Source organism: Dromaius novaehollandiae, chromosome 1 (genome assembly GCF_036370855.1).
Source record: "Dromaius novaehollandiae isolate bDroNov1 chromosome 1, bDroNov1.hap1, whole genome shotgun sequence".
Lineage (NCBI taxonomy): Eukaryota > Metazoa > Chordata > Aves > Casuariiformes > Dromaiidae > Dromaius > Dromaius novaehollandiae.
This window is the reverse complement of record NC_088098.1, coordinates 640,091-657,378: the sequence shown is the minus strand read 5'-3', so window position 1 is coordinate 657,378 and position 17,288 is coordinate 640,091. Positions and strand designations below refer to the sequence as shown.

The window sequence follows — 17,288 nt, the reverse complement described above, 5'->3', positions numbered from 1 at the left end:
TACCAAACTTCTTGTCAAGATACTAAATATAATCAATAAAGGAAACAATAGAAAACCATTTACTGTAGTTTAGAGGTTTGGTATCAATACACACGAATTAACTGCATACAGCGCAAGCTTTTAATAGGGTTTACTAGATTACATTTTGTGAACTGTCAGTGAGCCCACTTTTATTAACCGTAACTGCGCAGACATCAGTGGGGGGAGTTTTCTCTCGTTAGTCCCAAAAGACAAATCCTAATCTGCAACACAAGCAGTGAGCTATCTCTGCACTGACCAATTTTTGCACCTTTACAGCTGTGTCACACCTTCCGCAGACTCACACCTCAGAGCGTGGTGGCTGACTGCACAGACGCCAGGAGACATCCCCAATAATTCTGCAGATGAGATAGAATCCTACGATAAATCACATCCAGTTTGTGGATAACGATGAAAAAACATGATTTAGAAATACAGGACCTTTTTGACGTTTGCAGAAGGCGCACAGAATGCTGCTGTAGCAGAGCAGGAGGAGCGATCGCTAGAGTGGTCTGAATTGTGCCATTAAACAATCAGAACAACAACAAAAAAAGTCTGATACAGGTAAATGCAAGATATGAAAAACACAGGCTCTACTTTCAGTATAAGAGACATTCTTTAAAAGCAACAACTCAAGAAAGGGCACGACATGAGTGCTCACTGCAGTCAAGTGAAGAGAGGAAACCTCTGGACTTACAAAAATGACACAGTAGAAACAGAAAGAGCTCTTCCCCCTGAACACATGGGTAAGACTTTAAGGGAACGGTCCAGCCACTGTCTTCAAGAATGACATGAAAACATTTGAGAGTACAAAGCGATGAAAAAGAGGCCCAGGAGCAGGAAAAGAAGTCTTACAATGTGAAACTTGATCTTGATTTATTCCTATCAAAGAGGAGGTCAAGAGGCATCCACACCGTTACACACAGGTATTTATAGAAGGAAAAATACTTTCAACATTTTAGAATTTTCAAACAATGTTGAGGAAAAAAAATCAGATCTCAAGATGTGACTCAAGAGCCTTGAAATAAGACTTAAATTCCCACTAGAGAGGGCAATTAAGCATTGAACACTGTGGACTCTGGCTTGGGGTTCTTCCGAAGGACAGCTCAGAGATCGCTTTCATCTAACCTCTACAATTACGTATGGGAGAGGAGTCAGCTGTTTGGAAGCTGTGATTCCTTCTGGTCTTGAAGTTTGTAATGCTGACAGCCCCCCACCTTCCCCTTTCGCTCCCTTTCTTCACGGGTGCTGCTTCAGGGAAAGGTGAAACACAAGAAAGCAGCCAGAAGAGGAGGTAAGACAACGGACGGGGCAAGCCAGCTCTCTAAAATAGCAAAAGGATGCTTGCACGCTCGTAGTCAAAACAGCTGCCATATCTGAAGAGGGAAAGAAACGACCTCTCAAATTACACTGTTAAAAAAATCCAGGAGTTCTCACCTTCCTTTGCACTATATGATGCTAGTCATCTGCTGGAAATCTGCATCTTTTAACTTCCCCCCAAAGCAGAAGGGCTTTGGAGGCAAACAGCCGTTTAGTCTTGTGAATGTGCTAATGCCCCAGTCTAGCAAACGTCTTTGTACTCAAATGTGATATCTAGGTAAAATTTAATGGGCTGTTATATACAGAAAGTCAAATTAAAGGTAATTGCCCCTTCTCACTCACACCCTATCAAAACAGAAAACACCTCGGGGAAATTCTTACCTATTTAATTTAACTGCTCTGAGCTGAAGAGGTGTTGGAGAAAAGAATATTTGATACTGCTTTTCACTTTCATTTGTTTATAATGACCTGATTACCTTCTGTCTGGAAGAGCAAGAACCAGCAGTTTCTAATCAAAAGAAAAATCCACCAAAATACATTAAGAAGATGCTGTAAGAATCTGCAGTCTTACTTGCATAGCAGTATCTTTTATAATTCCAGTTTCTGCAGGCAATTATATAGCTCAGAGAAATACGATAAGCTCCTATAATACCGGTGTTTAATTCATTCCTGGAAATAATTACAAATAACTTACAATTCTCCTATGTTGAGGAAATATTTTGGCTTCCTTTTTCTCATGACATGCAAAGAATGGCTACCAAAGCTTGCAGCCACGTTACCTGAAGCCCTGTTGATCAGCAGTGGAATATCTGGCAAAGGTCTGTAGAGACTTGGTACACGCGTGGTCAGAAAAAGCACAGAAACCAGCCCGTGCTTTTGAGAAGGCCTGCCCCATGGCAGAACCAGTTACTTGAAAACATTCATAACAGATGTTTGTCTAAAATGCTCTTTGAGTGTCCCGTGAGAGACCTTTAACTATCTAGACAATCCTTTCTAATGCTAAGCTACCCTTATAATTAGAAATTTTCTCCTACTGCCTAGCCTAAATTTTGTTTGCTGTGCTTGTTGCTGATTACTTGTCCTATTCGAAGAGGACACCATGCACAGTTTACTCTGATGTCTGCAGCTTAGCTTACGTATTTGAAGAATGCCACCACGCATTCACTCGGAGCTCCTCCAGACTAAAACTAGCCAGGCCTGTTCAAACCATCCTCACACTAATATTGTCCAGGCACCGTCGCACTTGCCTTTCCCCCTATAGAATTTTCTCCTTCATATGCATCTCTTGACATTTGGTGGCAAAACGGGACACAACACCTCAGTTTGTACTTTACCAGTGCTAAGCTGGGGAAAATATTTATTTTCCATGTTTATTGGGCTTCTCTTTGAATACCCCAATACCTTTCTTTTTTACAGCAGTTTGATATTGCTTTTTGATGTTTTGTTTACGATTCACTATAATTTCTGAATCTTTTGGGTAGAACTGTTACATAACCAATTGCTCTCCATCCTGCAGTTGTGCAGTTGATTATTTCATAAGTGTGATAATTTGTATTCCCTCTACTGAACTGCATCTAAGCATTTTCAGATATTTTCTATCTGCCAAGATCATTCTGAATTCTTGTCCTGTCTACAGATACATTTGCAGTGACTCACTGAAGGCATTTACTATGTCTCCTGTCCCTCATCAAGTCAGCATTCTTGCCCAGGAAAGGGGAGGAGGATGCTTGTTCCAGTGCCTACCCCCTTTGGGAGCTGAAGTCAATAGAGGTGCTCTGGGGTCTTCTGCTCCTTCAGGACTCCAAGTCAGTAATCAATACTGAGGACACCGAACGCATTCACAGTACGTGGGAAGGAACCACAGCAGCAGCAAGTCTTGGTGCAAAAGCGGGGAAAGGTATCGATTGTGGGGGACGTGCAATTTCATTTCAAGCAACGTATCTGAAGTCAGACAAATCTTGCTTGGAAGACCCTGCTTTTCTGCACCAACTTGCTGGGCAGTTAAATGAGTTGTTTTACATCACAGACACCTGGGGCAGGATGCATCTTGCTTATGTTTTGACACTTATAATGTACATTTCTCCATGTGAACTAGTGCCCCTGGGCTTCCCTCCTAATCTATGGAGGGAAAGATGCCCTACGAAGACATGAATGTTTGTTTTAGATGAAAATGAAGGGCACCCTGGAAGTCCCCTTTCCCACTTCATATTATGAAGGGAACCTTGGTGATAAGGTCAGGTAGAGAGGTACTGAATCGTATAAAGTTACACAAGGTGAACTTCACCCCAAAAGTCAGATGATAAAAGTCTCTCTCCTCCCCCATTCAATAGATGGGATAGAACCACTGCGCAAAGCACAGAGTCAGAGAAAACACCCCCACACTGCTCAAAGACACCGAATTGTTGATATGAAGATATGGTTTTCAAAAACCAATCGAAAAACTGCACTGAGGAAGAAAACATGAAGTTGTTCCACAGTTGTGAAATGGTCGAAGAGACAAGTCCTTCATCTCTAAAGGTGGCTGAGGAGAAATGGAAAGTCTTCAACATGTTCTAACTTATTTCATTCTCTCATCTAGCACAAAGGAACAAGGATATTCCCCCCATGGAACCTGTGAACTTCTTCTGGTTAACAGTAAGTCTTGAGGGACAAAACGCACCCGCAATGTTAAGGTGCACAGAGAGAGACTGATTCCTTTCACCTAATGTCTTTTTGCAATCCAGAACGTAAGAACAACGATACTGCGTAAGACGAGGGATTCGCTGACGGGGTCCTTTCTCCAGTAATGGTCAGCAACAATCAGTAAAGGAAAGAGCATAAGAAATAGAATAAAAGCACAGTGATCCACTTGTGTTGTACCTTCTCTGCTCCTAAAAGCCAGTAATTGAATTCTTCATCTCAAGCCTGTAAACAGATCGTTATGTTTCTTGGTCACAAACACATTTACTCTCCACTAATTTTGCATTCCCTTTTTGAATCCATTTATATTTTTGGCCTCCACAACATGCAGTGGGAATAAATTCTACAATTTAATCACTTGCTGTGTGACAAAGTACTTTGTTTTATTTTAATCTTGCTGCTTGATAACTCCACAGAGTGCCACCTCACTCTTTTGTGCTGAGAATAACTATTGTTCCAGACTCGCATGCTCCTTGCCTACTCAGGATTTCATAAAACTCCATCAAACCCTTCTCAGGCACCTCTTCTCCAAGCTGAAGAGTTCCCGTCTGTTTAATCTCTCCTCAAATAAGAGGTGGTCCATACTCTGGATAAACTTTTTTACTTTGCTCTGAACCTTTTCTAGTTCTGTTTTTTCACATGGCTAAACTACAACTGAAGTATTTTTCAGAAGATAAACAAGCCATGGAGTTACACAGAAGTACAATACTATTTTTAATGGACTTTCTACTTCTTCCCTACCTCCTAACATCCTATCAGTGTTATCAGCTGCTGCCCCAGCTGATAATTTCTGAGAACCATCCACATGACTCAAAAATCTGAGTAAAATATTTCACACAGAATCTTTCATTACGTAGGTACATAGTTTAAAGACTTTCAATCTGAAAAAAGGCAGGAACCAGTAAGACTTTAGTCTCATCTTTCATTTGTAGAAAGTTTAGTGACCAACAGCTCTACCAGTTGTCACCGCTTTCAAATTTTATCTGTATTACCTGACTAAAACCTATTGCAAATACACTGCAGAAAAGAGGACTCCTTCAACCAAGTCTCCTGACAAAAAATGAGGTTGCTGCATGCCCCTTCTCCCCCCACCACATACACACACCACTAAGCCTTTGCCCTTCAGCATTCTGCCTATAGTGGCATTCCCAGCAGTGACATTAGCCATGGCTTCTTTCGCTTATCTAAAAAAGAAAGGAAAGAAAAAGCTAATGGAAATCCCTGCTAGCTCTTCTGCACCTGGCAGATTTCATTGCTGTTCAGACAGAATGCTTGTATATTTTCCCAGGATCTGCTTTTCAAACTCCTAAACTGTTTTCCTGAATATATTTTTAAAGAGAAAAAGAAAGAACAGGGTTCAGTAAACAGTTCCCCTTTCAAATGCTCCTTCAAGCAGTAATGAGCAGTTCTAAAAGCTGTAGCTGTTTAGCTCGGGTACCTTTCTTAACAGACCCCACTGACTGGCTGCACTCTCTTCTAATCATTTCATTTTATTATTCATTATTCATCTGGTCCTACCTCTTGTATAAACCAGGCCACAAAACCTCATGCTTACCATCAATTCCGACTGTGCCGGAGGAGATTCCAGAGGCAGCTGACCAGTCTGCGCTGGGATCACAAGTACAAGGGATGATTACGAAAAAGCAAAGTGGGAATTCACCTTTTACCGCTTCATGTTCCTAAAACTCTCCGTGAAAGAGGTAAGTGGTCCCAAAAGACAACGTTCACCAAAAGATCTTAAAACACAATTTTGAAGGCACTTTAATATGACAAGTGGGATTATACAAAGCCTTTTCAAGAAGAGATTTAATCTTCTCCGTCTACTCCTTCGTTGCTATAGAAATAAAGGTTGCACTAGCCCAGTGCAAATTACCTTCTCCCAACTAGCTGTGCTTGCCGTTACGAAAATCTCTTTCTTCTAATACATCAAAAGCAGGCATCCTTCCACAGCAGCCAAGGCTGACTGATCAACAGTTAGAGTTACAAACTAGATTTGTCAAAGATTCATTTACCCTCGTAGTTTCTAAGCATTAAACTCCTTTTGCAGGGATATTTTCCATGAACCGTTCTGTAGAGCCATTACCTAGGCCTCTTTCAAATTCCTCACTGATCCCTGCTGGTAACACGGATTCTCTCAGAACCTGGTAATTGTCACAACTAGACAGAGCAACAGAAAAGCTGATACAACTTCCAGTTCCCCATCTGCTGCTTGCCTTCTGGATAAGCTTGCAGGAGCAGGCATCAAGCAGGGTCCCACTTGCATAATGCTCAGCACGCTTCAAGGACAGTCCTGTACAAACAAGGCACCAGGGACTGACGGGGCAGAAACAACCAACAAATAAGCTTTGATGATATGAAACTGGGAGGAGTGGCTGATACCCCAGAGGGCTGTGAGGCCAGTCAGAGGGACCAGGACAACCTGGAGAGATGGGCAGAGAGGAACCTCATGGAGTTCAGCACAGGGAAGTGCAGAGTGCTGCAGCCGGGCAGGAACAGCCGCACGCACCGGGACAGGCTGGGAGCTGACCTGCTGGAAAGCTCAACCGTTCTGTGATTCACAATGGAAAAGAGTAAAGAAAGCTGTCTCGGAGCCACACACAGCCAAGAAATAGCTTGATGAAATTCAGAACAACTCCTTTTACTTAGTCTGATCTGGAAACCAGCTCTTTGCTTAAACATTACCACCACCTTTACGGTGCTGCCCATCCTGGAGGCAGACTCCTTACAAAATGAGTGTGCAGAGGTAGTGCAAAGGAGACAGCAGGTTACAGTGACCGGCATAAGCAAAAGTGCTTGGTATCAATAGAGGAGTGAGAGCTGGGACTCCCACTGCCAAAGTGACTACTGTGACTACTCATCATTGCCAAAAAAGATGAATCTTGAATAGGATCTAGAGAAAAGAAAGCAATGGAAGCCATTAGACTCAATCTATATAGGGAAAACTGGTACTATTCTTTTGCATGCCAGGGAAAAGAGAAACTGCAAGTTATTGGTGCAGTCCTAATGATTTCTAAGTGACTGTACCAATCACTTATGTTATTGATTTCCTCATTCAGCCCACCAGGATAGTCAGGGGCTGGAGCACATGATGTAGGAGAGACTGAGAGAACTGGGCTTGTTCAGCCTGGAGAAGAGGAGGTGAAGGGGAGACCTCATTGCTGTCTGACACTACCTAACGGGAGGCTGCAGAGGGGAGAGAGCAGGACTCTTCTTGGAGGTGCAAAGGGATGGGACAAGAGGCAATGGACACAAACTGCAACGCGAGAAATTGCAATTAGATATACAGAAAACTTTTTCACTCTGAGGGTGGTCTAACAGTGGAATATGGGCCCAGAGAGGCCGAGGACTCTCCAATTCTGGAGATATGCAAAACAACCTGATCTAAGTTGGCCCTGCTCCGAGCAGTACATTGGACTAGAAACCTCCAGACATCCCTTCTAACCTAAATTATTCTGTGATCCTGCGTATCCACCCATTTGGCCAGTCACCGCAGTGGAAGTGGAAAGGGACTGCTCCATGCTTCCCCCGTCTTTTAAAGGGAGGCCCTTCCAGATGGCTTGTGCCTGCTCACCATTGTAATCTCTCTCCCTGGTCAACTAATCCCTGTGATTGATTGAATAAAAAACAATCCTGAACTATCTACTGCTCCCAATTCTTCTACTTCCCAGCTGTGCTGTGTAGGATGTGGGTGCTTAATTTTATGTGGACTTAATTTCAAACCACTTTAATCTCTTTCCTTAACATAGTTTATCAGATAAGCCAATTCCCTTTGAGATTGCCTCTTTCTCATAAGAACAAGCTCAGATTTCTCTCCCTATTCGCTTATTCATTTGTGGAGCTCTGTCCTGTACTCCTCATGCTCAGAGGTCCGGGGCAGGTCCCCACTGCAGGCTGGGTGACCTTGGATGCCCACTACACCTGCACTCTGGAGCGGATTTGTGCTTTCTTCTTTAACTGCAGTTATGCTTCAGAACGATTCCGAATGAGAGGTGGATAACTTGCCCCAGAGCAATCTCTTACGCTATGCCAAAGCGGACTGAATACCTATTTTTTGTAACTGGCAGTGTACTGGCGAAGTTTAAAACCCTGAAATAGTGCTTCCCCAGGAGGCTGATTCCACTGAAGAAAAGATTTTTATTCAAAATACAATTCAGAATCTTCTCATATTCTCATATATATCCTTATATAGAAGTATAACTTTCTTTTCACCTTTTAAGAAAAAAAAATCATTTACCCCACCCAAATCTGCTATGCATCCATATGAATACTGCTCCCTGCTCCATTTCATAGGACGTGTGTTCAAACCTGCAACTATTTCAAAGGCTTTCCCTGAAAGTTAGTCACTTGTGTGTAATTTTCTCAAGTACTTTAAAGTTGTTCCTCACTGTCATTATGTTCATCTTTTCCCACATTTGAGACCTCCAGTGAAGTGAGAGAAGATGGAATAAGCACTCTCCTGCAAATCATTTTAATCTATCTGCTGTACTGATCTTGCAGCACCTTAGTAACTCCCTCATCTCTGCTCTAAAGGTATCTGTTAGCCCAAATGTTTAATTTTTTAAAGAATGGAAAAAACATCCATTCTGTTTATGCTATTTATTCAGGCAATCCAAACACTACCAACTAAATACCCGTACCCTATTCCTGCACACCTCCTCGTATGCACATTCTGCCTGGATATCAACTCCAAACTCCATTTCCAGGCCTGTAACACTGGCAAAACATGTCCTCACGCTGCTGGTGCCTCTCCTCTGCTCTCAGCACTCAGGTACATGCTGTAATCCCAGCTAGCAGTGCAAGCTACCCGCTCCAGCAGTAATCACACTCTGAACTCCACGAAACAGAGCAGACAAGCTTCCACTGCAATGGAAAGACACTGCTTCTGTCTCAGGATGTCCATTGGCGAGAGGACGGCTGATGGCTACTGCAGTGCTTTTCACGTCATTCACCTCCGGGCCTCTAGAGAAGGACAGCCAGCGCTGCCCCGGCTTCGGGACAGCCAGCGTGGGGTCTCAAGGAAGAAGGGGAACAACTGCGGTTCCTTGTTGTACCTTGAGCTGGTTTCACCTAACTGAATGGTGAGGCTCTGTTTCACTTTTGCTTTCAAAGCAAGCTAGGAATGAATGACAAGTTTGTATGTTTTATGAAATTTCTAAGTATTTTGACAAAACAGGAGAAGAAGATACGTGCATCGCACTATTTAACACCATCGCTGTCTCTCACCGTCTCCTCCAATGCCAGTCCTAGCTCCATTTCAGGAGAGAGAGTGAAAGCACTTGAGTTACATGTCACTCGGCAAATTAATGGAATAAAGATCCATTAAAGGCTATTAAATACAAAGACATTGCCTCTGGCTCAGGAAGACTGAGCAGTGAATTGCTGCAGGCAGGAATAATATTTTGGGGAGGTACTGAAACATGCTTATTCTGCTCTCATAACTGCACTCAGTACCTGCCACTGGCCACTGTGTGACACCTAACACCGGCCTAAAGGATCCTCAGCGAGCCCTAGAACGGCCATTCTTATGCTGCATGCCTACGCACCACGTTACGGGGCTGTAGCTGATGTCCTTTAGTCTGTTCAAATTCAACCCCCCAGAATCTGTCAGAACCCCCCGCGTTCACAGCCGGCGTTGGCACTGTTACTGCGATCCCAACCGCACCCCAGCAACGCAGCTCAGTGCATCCGGCGCTGTTCTGCGTGTATGGACTGCCTGGGAACGCCAAGACCAACCGGACTACGGTCCATTTAAACTTAGCTTCCGTATCTGATTGGCCATTAATAAACGCTTCTGGAGAAGATGTAAGAAGCCATCTATGGTTGTGGGGAAGGTCCAGAAAAGGCTTTACATCCTGACATATAGTCCTGTGGGACTTCAAGAAGGAAAGACCTCCCCTTCTTCTTTGGTGAGTGGTGTGGTTAAAGACATGCATGTAAACACAGCTGCCTGACCTCCTCCCCTCTTCTCTCCCAGCTGACTCTGCTGCAAAACCATCACCACTAGCGCAATTTGTGTAGTTTGCCTCCAGCTGCCCTCTTTTACGAGGGTCCCTGGAGACCGAGTTATGGGACAGACGGGATAGCTACCTATTCACCTGTGGGAGACCACTCCTGCCTGCCATCCTTCCCAGGGACTCCACGACCCTCCTCCACGGCGCAGCCTCTCCATACAGAGCAATACGGATGTGGCGTGCACATGGCAGTGGAGGGGTCTCCGGTACGAGGGAGAACAGGAACAAGCCACAGCCCAGATGAACTGTTCTGCAGCAACATACAACCCACAGACTGTGTGATGTGCACTCTTCTCTAAGGAGGGTTTTTGTTTTGCCTTACACAGCAAATATTCAGACCCTTACTTTAAGGCCAGCTTAAGAGGCCTGAGTTGGCAAGGGATTCTGAAAGCATGCACCACGTAATGTGCAGTTCCAGAAAATCTACTCAAACACCAGGTTTGTGCCCATTTAGAAGTAGTTCAACAGGGCTTAAACGTTGTCTCAATCTACATCTGCCATTTGGAAAATTCCAGACATCCAGATCAGATTCCCAGGCTTCCTCTGTCACGGAATGAAGAGTTCAGAGCCCAGGAGCAGGACCATAATCTGCCAGGTAGCTGACCACAGGGCCATCTTCAGCAGCCATATAGGACACCGAGGAAGAGGCCAGGCTTTGAAATCTGCTCTCTGTAGGGCTGGGGAACCTCACCTCAGGCTTCAGAGAAAAGCCTCCTTCACCGCAGCTCGTAAGAACAGCCGTACAGGGGCAGGCCAGCAGTCCTTCTGATTTCCTAGCAACAGTGAATCGTGCAAAAATGACGAAGGAAGGAAGAACTGCCTGCGAACACCGTGGTGCTTCCCCACAATGCACGCCTAACCTCCAGCGCTTTATGACTAAGTGAATCCCTGAGTCAGAATTAGTCTCTTTGTGTGCAGAAGCCCACAACGGATTTTTCTTTCTTTAGTTTGTCCCGCTGCTTTCTGAACCCCTGCCAATTTCTAGCACTCAGTGCTATTTAGCAAGGAGTTGCACAGTTTAATTGCACGTTACATGGAGAACTCCTCCTCTGCTCACTGTCACCACTCCACACCCTTGTTTCATTCAGCACCTCGGGGCTGTTGCACCGGAAGAGAGAGAAATCAACTATTCTCTGTTCGCCTTTTCGCATCACTCATTTGTGGACTTCTGCCAAATCCCTGCGCATTCACCATCATTTTCCAAGCTAGAGAGTTCCAGGCTATTTAGTTTCACCTCTTATGGAAGATCTTTCGTAATTTTGAGCATCTTTGCTAGTTTTCTCTGCAATTTTCCAAGTACTACTTTTTAAGTTTGAATGACCAAAACAGTACCCAGTTTTCAAGATGTGGGCACACATAGGTTTATACAAAGACATTAACGAGGTTTTCTCTTCTGTTTTTTCTCTTCCTAATAATTCCAAAAATTCAATTTACTTTTGCAGCTTTGGGCTGGAAATGTGATGGAACAATCTATCTACCCCCAGTTCTTGTTCCTGAGTGGCAGAAGTCAGTCCAATGCCTACACTGAATGTGAAATACTACTACGGCCTCTTCCCACGCGCATTACTTTTTATTTGTCTGTGCTGGAGTTCAGCTGCTGTTTTATCATCCAGTCCCCAGTGTCACAACACTCAGAACTGCATGGTTTTTCTGCAGCTTTCTGCAGTTGGCCTGCATTTTTCTACCCTGACAAACTCAGAACTGCTGACGAATTCTTTTGATATGCTGAAAGAGTTCAAGATAACTAAGGAAACCGAGTTTTTGTAAAATGAGTTCTCACAGTTTGCTCCTGTCATGTCATAAGCAATAATGCCCATTAAGTTATGCTAATGGCCAATAATTATTACAAGTACTGAAGTCTGACAGCAAGCAGAGATTATATTCCACAGAGTAACCCTACATTTATCCCTCAAACACGCCACATAGAAACCCAGTTTCAAAAGCGTATCCCTGTATCCAAACAGTAGGCCTATTCCTACAACCTGGTCTTCTATAAACATGTCCACCACCCCATGTGTTCATGACCAAGCACAAAATAGCAGCATCACCCCTGCTCCCATTAATGATTCCAAGTTTAATATTGTATTGACTTTAATCATCTTCCAAAAGGTCAGTCTTCATGTTCAAGTGAGTACATTCAAATGTCATGTAGCAGAAGACCACTGGTGATCTACAGTCCAGACAGCACATTCAGTACTACCAACAGGCTAGTGACTGCTGTCTTCATGCCATCCCATGCACAGCAGAATCTTCTCTCCCGCTTCAGAGCAAAGCTGCCACTCTACATCTGCATCCAACACAAGTTCTGCTACTCCCAGGGTGCCCCAAAAAATCCCTGAGTCTTAACAAAATGTCATTTTCATGATCCTGGCCTCTCCCATGTCAGAATCTTTATTCCTAAACTAAGACGTGAGCCAGACTGCCCTGTTCAGCGTCAACATTTTATTCAAGTAACTCTCATCTATGACTTATAGTTCAGACTATAACTGAATTGACCAAAACAACTAGGAAAGTTTCCTTCCCATGAAATTAATGCAACATATACTGCTCAGCCAGGAAAAGGAGATATTACTCCATGGAACAAAAACATCTTGTAGTTGCGAAGAAAATACGTGGATGCTTACCTGTGAGAGGTGAAATTGTCATAAGAGCCCACAGTATAATGTCTGAAGAGACGCTTTGTCCTGTCTTCTCTGGTTTCTACAAGAAAAAAGAGACATCACAAAGCTGAGAGCTAAAAGAACGCTGGCCATTGCCTCTACTTTATCTAAATGTGAGAAACAGAGCAAACCCTACTTTCACAGAAGTGTTATATAATAAACAAGCACTAATCTGTGTGCAGGCATGTACTGATATGCTCATTCCCACACAAATTCATATACAGACCCACATGCACACAAATCATTCTGTGAATGTAAGATCTCTTCACTAGACCTTTTAAACCTGCAGAGCTTAACCTACAACAGAAAGGCCTCAAGTTTCACCAAAGCACCAAAGTGGAGAATCAAGCCCAGGTAAGGCAAAAACATACTTCATGTCCCACGGCAGCAGTCACATTCCTTTTCCTTACTCTGTCTGGCCACATGAATCTTATGTGTCTCAAGGCACAGCGGTGCAGTTCCAGCAGAAGAGATGGCAATAGCCCCAGTTAGACTTGCTTCTCACCTGGCAGTCAGTGAGCTCCACGGGTGTGTGGGAGTGACAAGGAAGGAAAGCCGAGAACCAAGACAGACTTCTGTCACCACTCACCTGTTGATCACCGGTGGCATCCCCAACTCAGTGCACCAGGTATTTCAGGCCATACACATTGGAGCAAATCCCCTTTTGGATGTAATAATTCAGGTGTCTACTTGCCTGCCTTAAAACTGAAAAGGCACGAGAACCTACCAGCCTGATCAAACCCGCATTTCTGCACCCAGAGGAACTCCGAAGTCAACAACAAGAGCCATGCTGGGTGCCTCCAGGTAGCTGGATGATGAAGAAAGGCAGCTTGGATTAAGGCTAAGGGGAGACAGGTGCTACTGTAAACAGCTGTAACAGGGTTTGCACCTAATGTGCTTAAGAGAAAGCATTACAGGGAGATGCAAAAGAACTGAAGCCAGACATTCCTAGTGACCACTTTCCTAACACAGGAGGAGTCTGACGACATTACCAAAATGAATTTATTTGTGTGACCCAGGATTAACACGTGAGACTTACCCTGCAGAAAATAACCAAGGCCACACATTACACAGGACCGAATGTGCTACTCTGAACAAACTCATCCACAGCTACAGCGGCGTGCCAGGACTGCCAGGACTGCTAAGATACCCTGCTCCAAACAGCCACGTAAATTCACTTACCTACTCTGTCACCGCTTCCTCACTTTCTTCTGAAGTATTTGGCGCTGCTCACTGAACTCCTGGCTACAACACCAGATTGTTGCTCTGATTTAAGTTCAGCTATTCTTTAAGCATGCTCGATAAGGTAGTCAGCAGGAAAGAACAAATGTGGAAAGAGAGGAAATGAAGAGTAAAAGCAGAGATGAGACTCTCACTTCTAACCTCATAAGGGACACAGACCGTTTGCACCCAAAGCTGAAACAATCCAGAAGAAACATCTGCTTTTCTCTGTGCTGAAATTCAAAATAGCTACAGCCAGTGCGAAGGGGCTGCCTGCGACAGCACAGGGCGCAGGAGTCCCTGCTGCTGTCTGTTACGACTTGGTCCATTCTTAGGAACTTTTTTTAAAGCCAGGATATTTTTTTTAAAGCCAGGATATGATATGCTTCCAAACCTTTCACTCTGGTCTCGCCATCGCATGAAACCACCTCCGCTGTTACAAACGGGAACGCTGCTGCCATGGTCACGACTCCGCTGCTGCCTCGGGGACCGGCGGCAGCGCTGGACGGGCCAGGGGCGGACGCACCACGACCAGCCTCCCGCCTCGCTAGCGGCCCTGCGACCCTCTGCTGCAGGCGCCGTGTCACCTCTGCTCCCCCGAAGGGGCCTTGGCCGCGCACACGAGGTCGGCGATGCTCCGAGGGGGACCGGGGAGCCCCGGGGGCGCGGGCCCCTCTCAGGCCTCAGGGCCGCGGCCTCGGGGGCGGCCGGCAGCGCGGGAGCTCCGCTCGGCAGCCGCAGCCCCGCCCGCCGCCGGCAGAGGGCGCCCGCGCTCCACGGCCGCCGCCGCCGCCGCCGCTCGGCGCCGCCTGAGGGACGCTCCGTCCCGCCGGCCCGGCCCGGCCCGGGAGGCCCCCGGGGGAGGCGGGCGGGGGCGCAGGGAAGGCCCCGGCCGGCCGTGGCCTAAGGCTACACGCAGAACACGTAACTCCCGGTTCCCCACTGCCCTTCCCGTTGAGAAAGGGAAGAAAAAGCTGCATGCGACCATGTTCCCTCTTCCCACCGCGGTTACAAACCTCACGGGTACCCGCTTCCCCCCCGCTCCCCTCAGGCTCTTCCGCCGCTCCCAGCAAGGAACTTGTGCAAAACCCAGGCACTGACATCACTTTGGTCACGGTAATATTTAACCACCTCTGTCACAAGTCTAGGCAAGCTTGTGGTGAAGGCCCTCGGCGCTGCCAGCCGTGGCCCGTGCTCCGAACCCCCAAAACGGGGCAGCGCAGGGCGCAGCCCACGCGCACCGACCCCCGGGGAACGCGGCAGGGCGTATCCGCAGCGGGAACGCCGCCCCGGCCCGCAGCCGTCGTGTGCAAGCGATGCCCGCCCGAAGCACGCTCTGCTGCCAGCCACGCCAGCCGCGGCCTCCCAATTGCCACGGCGGAGACCCTTACGCAGGTGTGTGGTATCTCCACGAAAAAGGTGAGGGCACAGCAACAGCCTTGAGCAGGGCCATGCAGGCAGCAAACACAAGGACGAAGCACAGGGCTGATACCGCCCATAGCGCTGTGTGAATACCGGTATGACCAGTGCCGAGCAGCCCGGCCTGTTACGAGCGTTCACTGCAGGACATCGCCGTGCACAGGAAACGTGTGCGCAGAACAGCCCCTTCGTCCTCACCACCATGATCCACCTTGCTGTTCGGACTTCCTTGGGGCCTTGCTGCTGTGCATCAACGGCCCAGGGGCATTAACGGAAGACGTTTACCTAGTCCGGAGTGAGATTTCCTGGAGCTTAATAGGGGAGCAATGGGGGTTGATGGCTCCGCAAGAATCTTCTGATTAGTCCATCTTCCACTGAGTTCCACCCCTGCTGTCCTGGGAAAAACCGCCTCAAAGAACCAAGGAATTAATTTTACTGACAAGAAGTCTTACTATGGCAAGAAATGGACATGTTAAGGACTGATCGGCACAGCAAAACAATGCAAAGCACGACCAGATGGCTACAAAAGGAGATAACCTTTTCACCTGAATTTTGAAATCATCTGCACCAGCTTCTCCTCTTGCTCATAACCCCCTCAGAAGCAGAAGATTCTCAACTCCTAATTCCAAATGGGGATGCCTGAATTTTAATGCCAGTAGCACAATAAAAGCACATTGCAGCCATAAAGAAAAGGAAGTGTCACATGTTCTCAGAAGGGGGTTGATATGCTGTCAGAGAAGTATCTGCACCACGCACCAGCTCTTTCCCCGCTGCTGTGGAAGTGTTCAGACAGCGGCAGGGAGCAATGCCCAGCTTCAGCTGTGTCAGCACAGCATAAGCCCAGCTGGGCAGCGGGGTTCTGCAGCACGTCTCACTGAGGGAATGCAGCAGAGGCCTAAAATATGCCCGAAACATCAGGTCAAAACTTGTATTTCTAGGAAGTACTCAGGGCCAACAAGCCTGTGAAAAAGTTAGCACCCACAGCTCTTTACAGCTTGACATGGACATGCTAAAAGCGGGAGGGGAGGCGGGGAGAAGAGAAGGCAAAGAAGGCAGTCTCTTTTGGAGACAGCAGAATGCATAAACTAAAGAAGTAGATAGATATATGCAGGTATATGTATAAGGAAATAGACAGAAGAATGATAGTTAAGGTGAGCACATTCACCCTTCTCTGTCTTGTTACATGAGGACACTCTTCAGGTGGGAGACATCTGTAATCCCCTTCGATCCCTGTGAGGGAGGGAACGTGCTGCTGCAGCAGGCGCAATGAACACTGCTCCACACACACACACACCTTTTTCTCCTGCCATTCTCTTTATCACTCATTCTTGCAGGCCTCTAGAAAGTCCCACCCCTCCACCCCTTGCTTTAAACCCTTCTTCCCTTTTCTTTGCCACCCTGTCTCCTCTTTCTTCATCTCCTGCCTCCCTCCCACAGACATTTATACCTCATCTGCAAACATCTCTATCGATCTCATTCCAGATAAAAGAATGGTGATTTCATGAAGGGAGCTGGATTTATGGGCTGTCCACAGCCCAAAGGCTCGTTCGCTTCCTGACTTCTAAATATAGCTGCTGCAGAGTGTGTGTTTAATGGAGCCGTCAAGGAGGCATCAGGAACTGAGGCTGATGGATGGAGAGGAGCGAATGATTTGGAGATAGGTGTGGAGAGGGAGGCTCTATATTTAGAGGAGACGGAGCAAGAGGACACTAAGGTGCTGGATGACGGATCAGCTCAGAGAAGAGCCAGGGGCAGCCCCGTGGGAGGAGCTGTGCTCGCGGGAGGCAGGAGCTCATCGCTATGCATGCGGCAGCCCCGGCAGCTCGCAGAGGACAGGCACAGGCAGGGAAACAGGAACAGGGAACACAAAGAGCTGGAAAACTGTGGCCTGGAAACCAAAAAGAGCATGTAGAGGGATGCAGGCTGTACTTGAGCAACTCTGCATGCTACCTGTAAAGTG

At 46.4% G+C, this 17,288-nt stretch overlaps 1 protein-coding gene across 2 annotated transcripts in view; it reads right to left on the bottom strand.

The window, feature by feature from the left end:
• The window catches only part of SHANK3 (SH3 and multiple ankyrin repeat domains 3), a 368,629-nt gene that overhangs the window by 116,949 nt on the left and 234,392 nt on the right, over nt 1-17,288 (bottom strand). For both annotated transcript variants that reach the window (XM_064498806.1, XM_064498868.1), the window contains exon 13: nt 12,653-12,728. In XM_064498806.1, the coding sequence (XP_064354876.1) occupies nt 12,653-12,728 (76 nt within the window). The remainder of the gene's footprint in view (nt 1-12,652; nt 12,729-17,288) is intronic.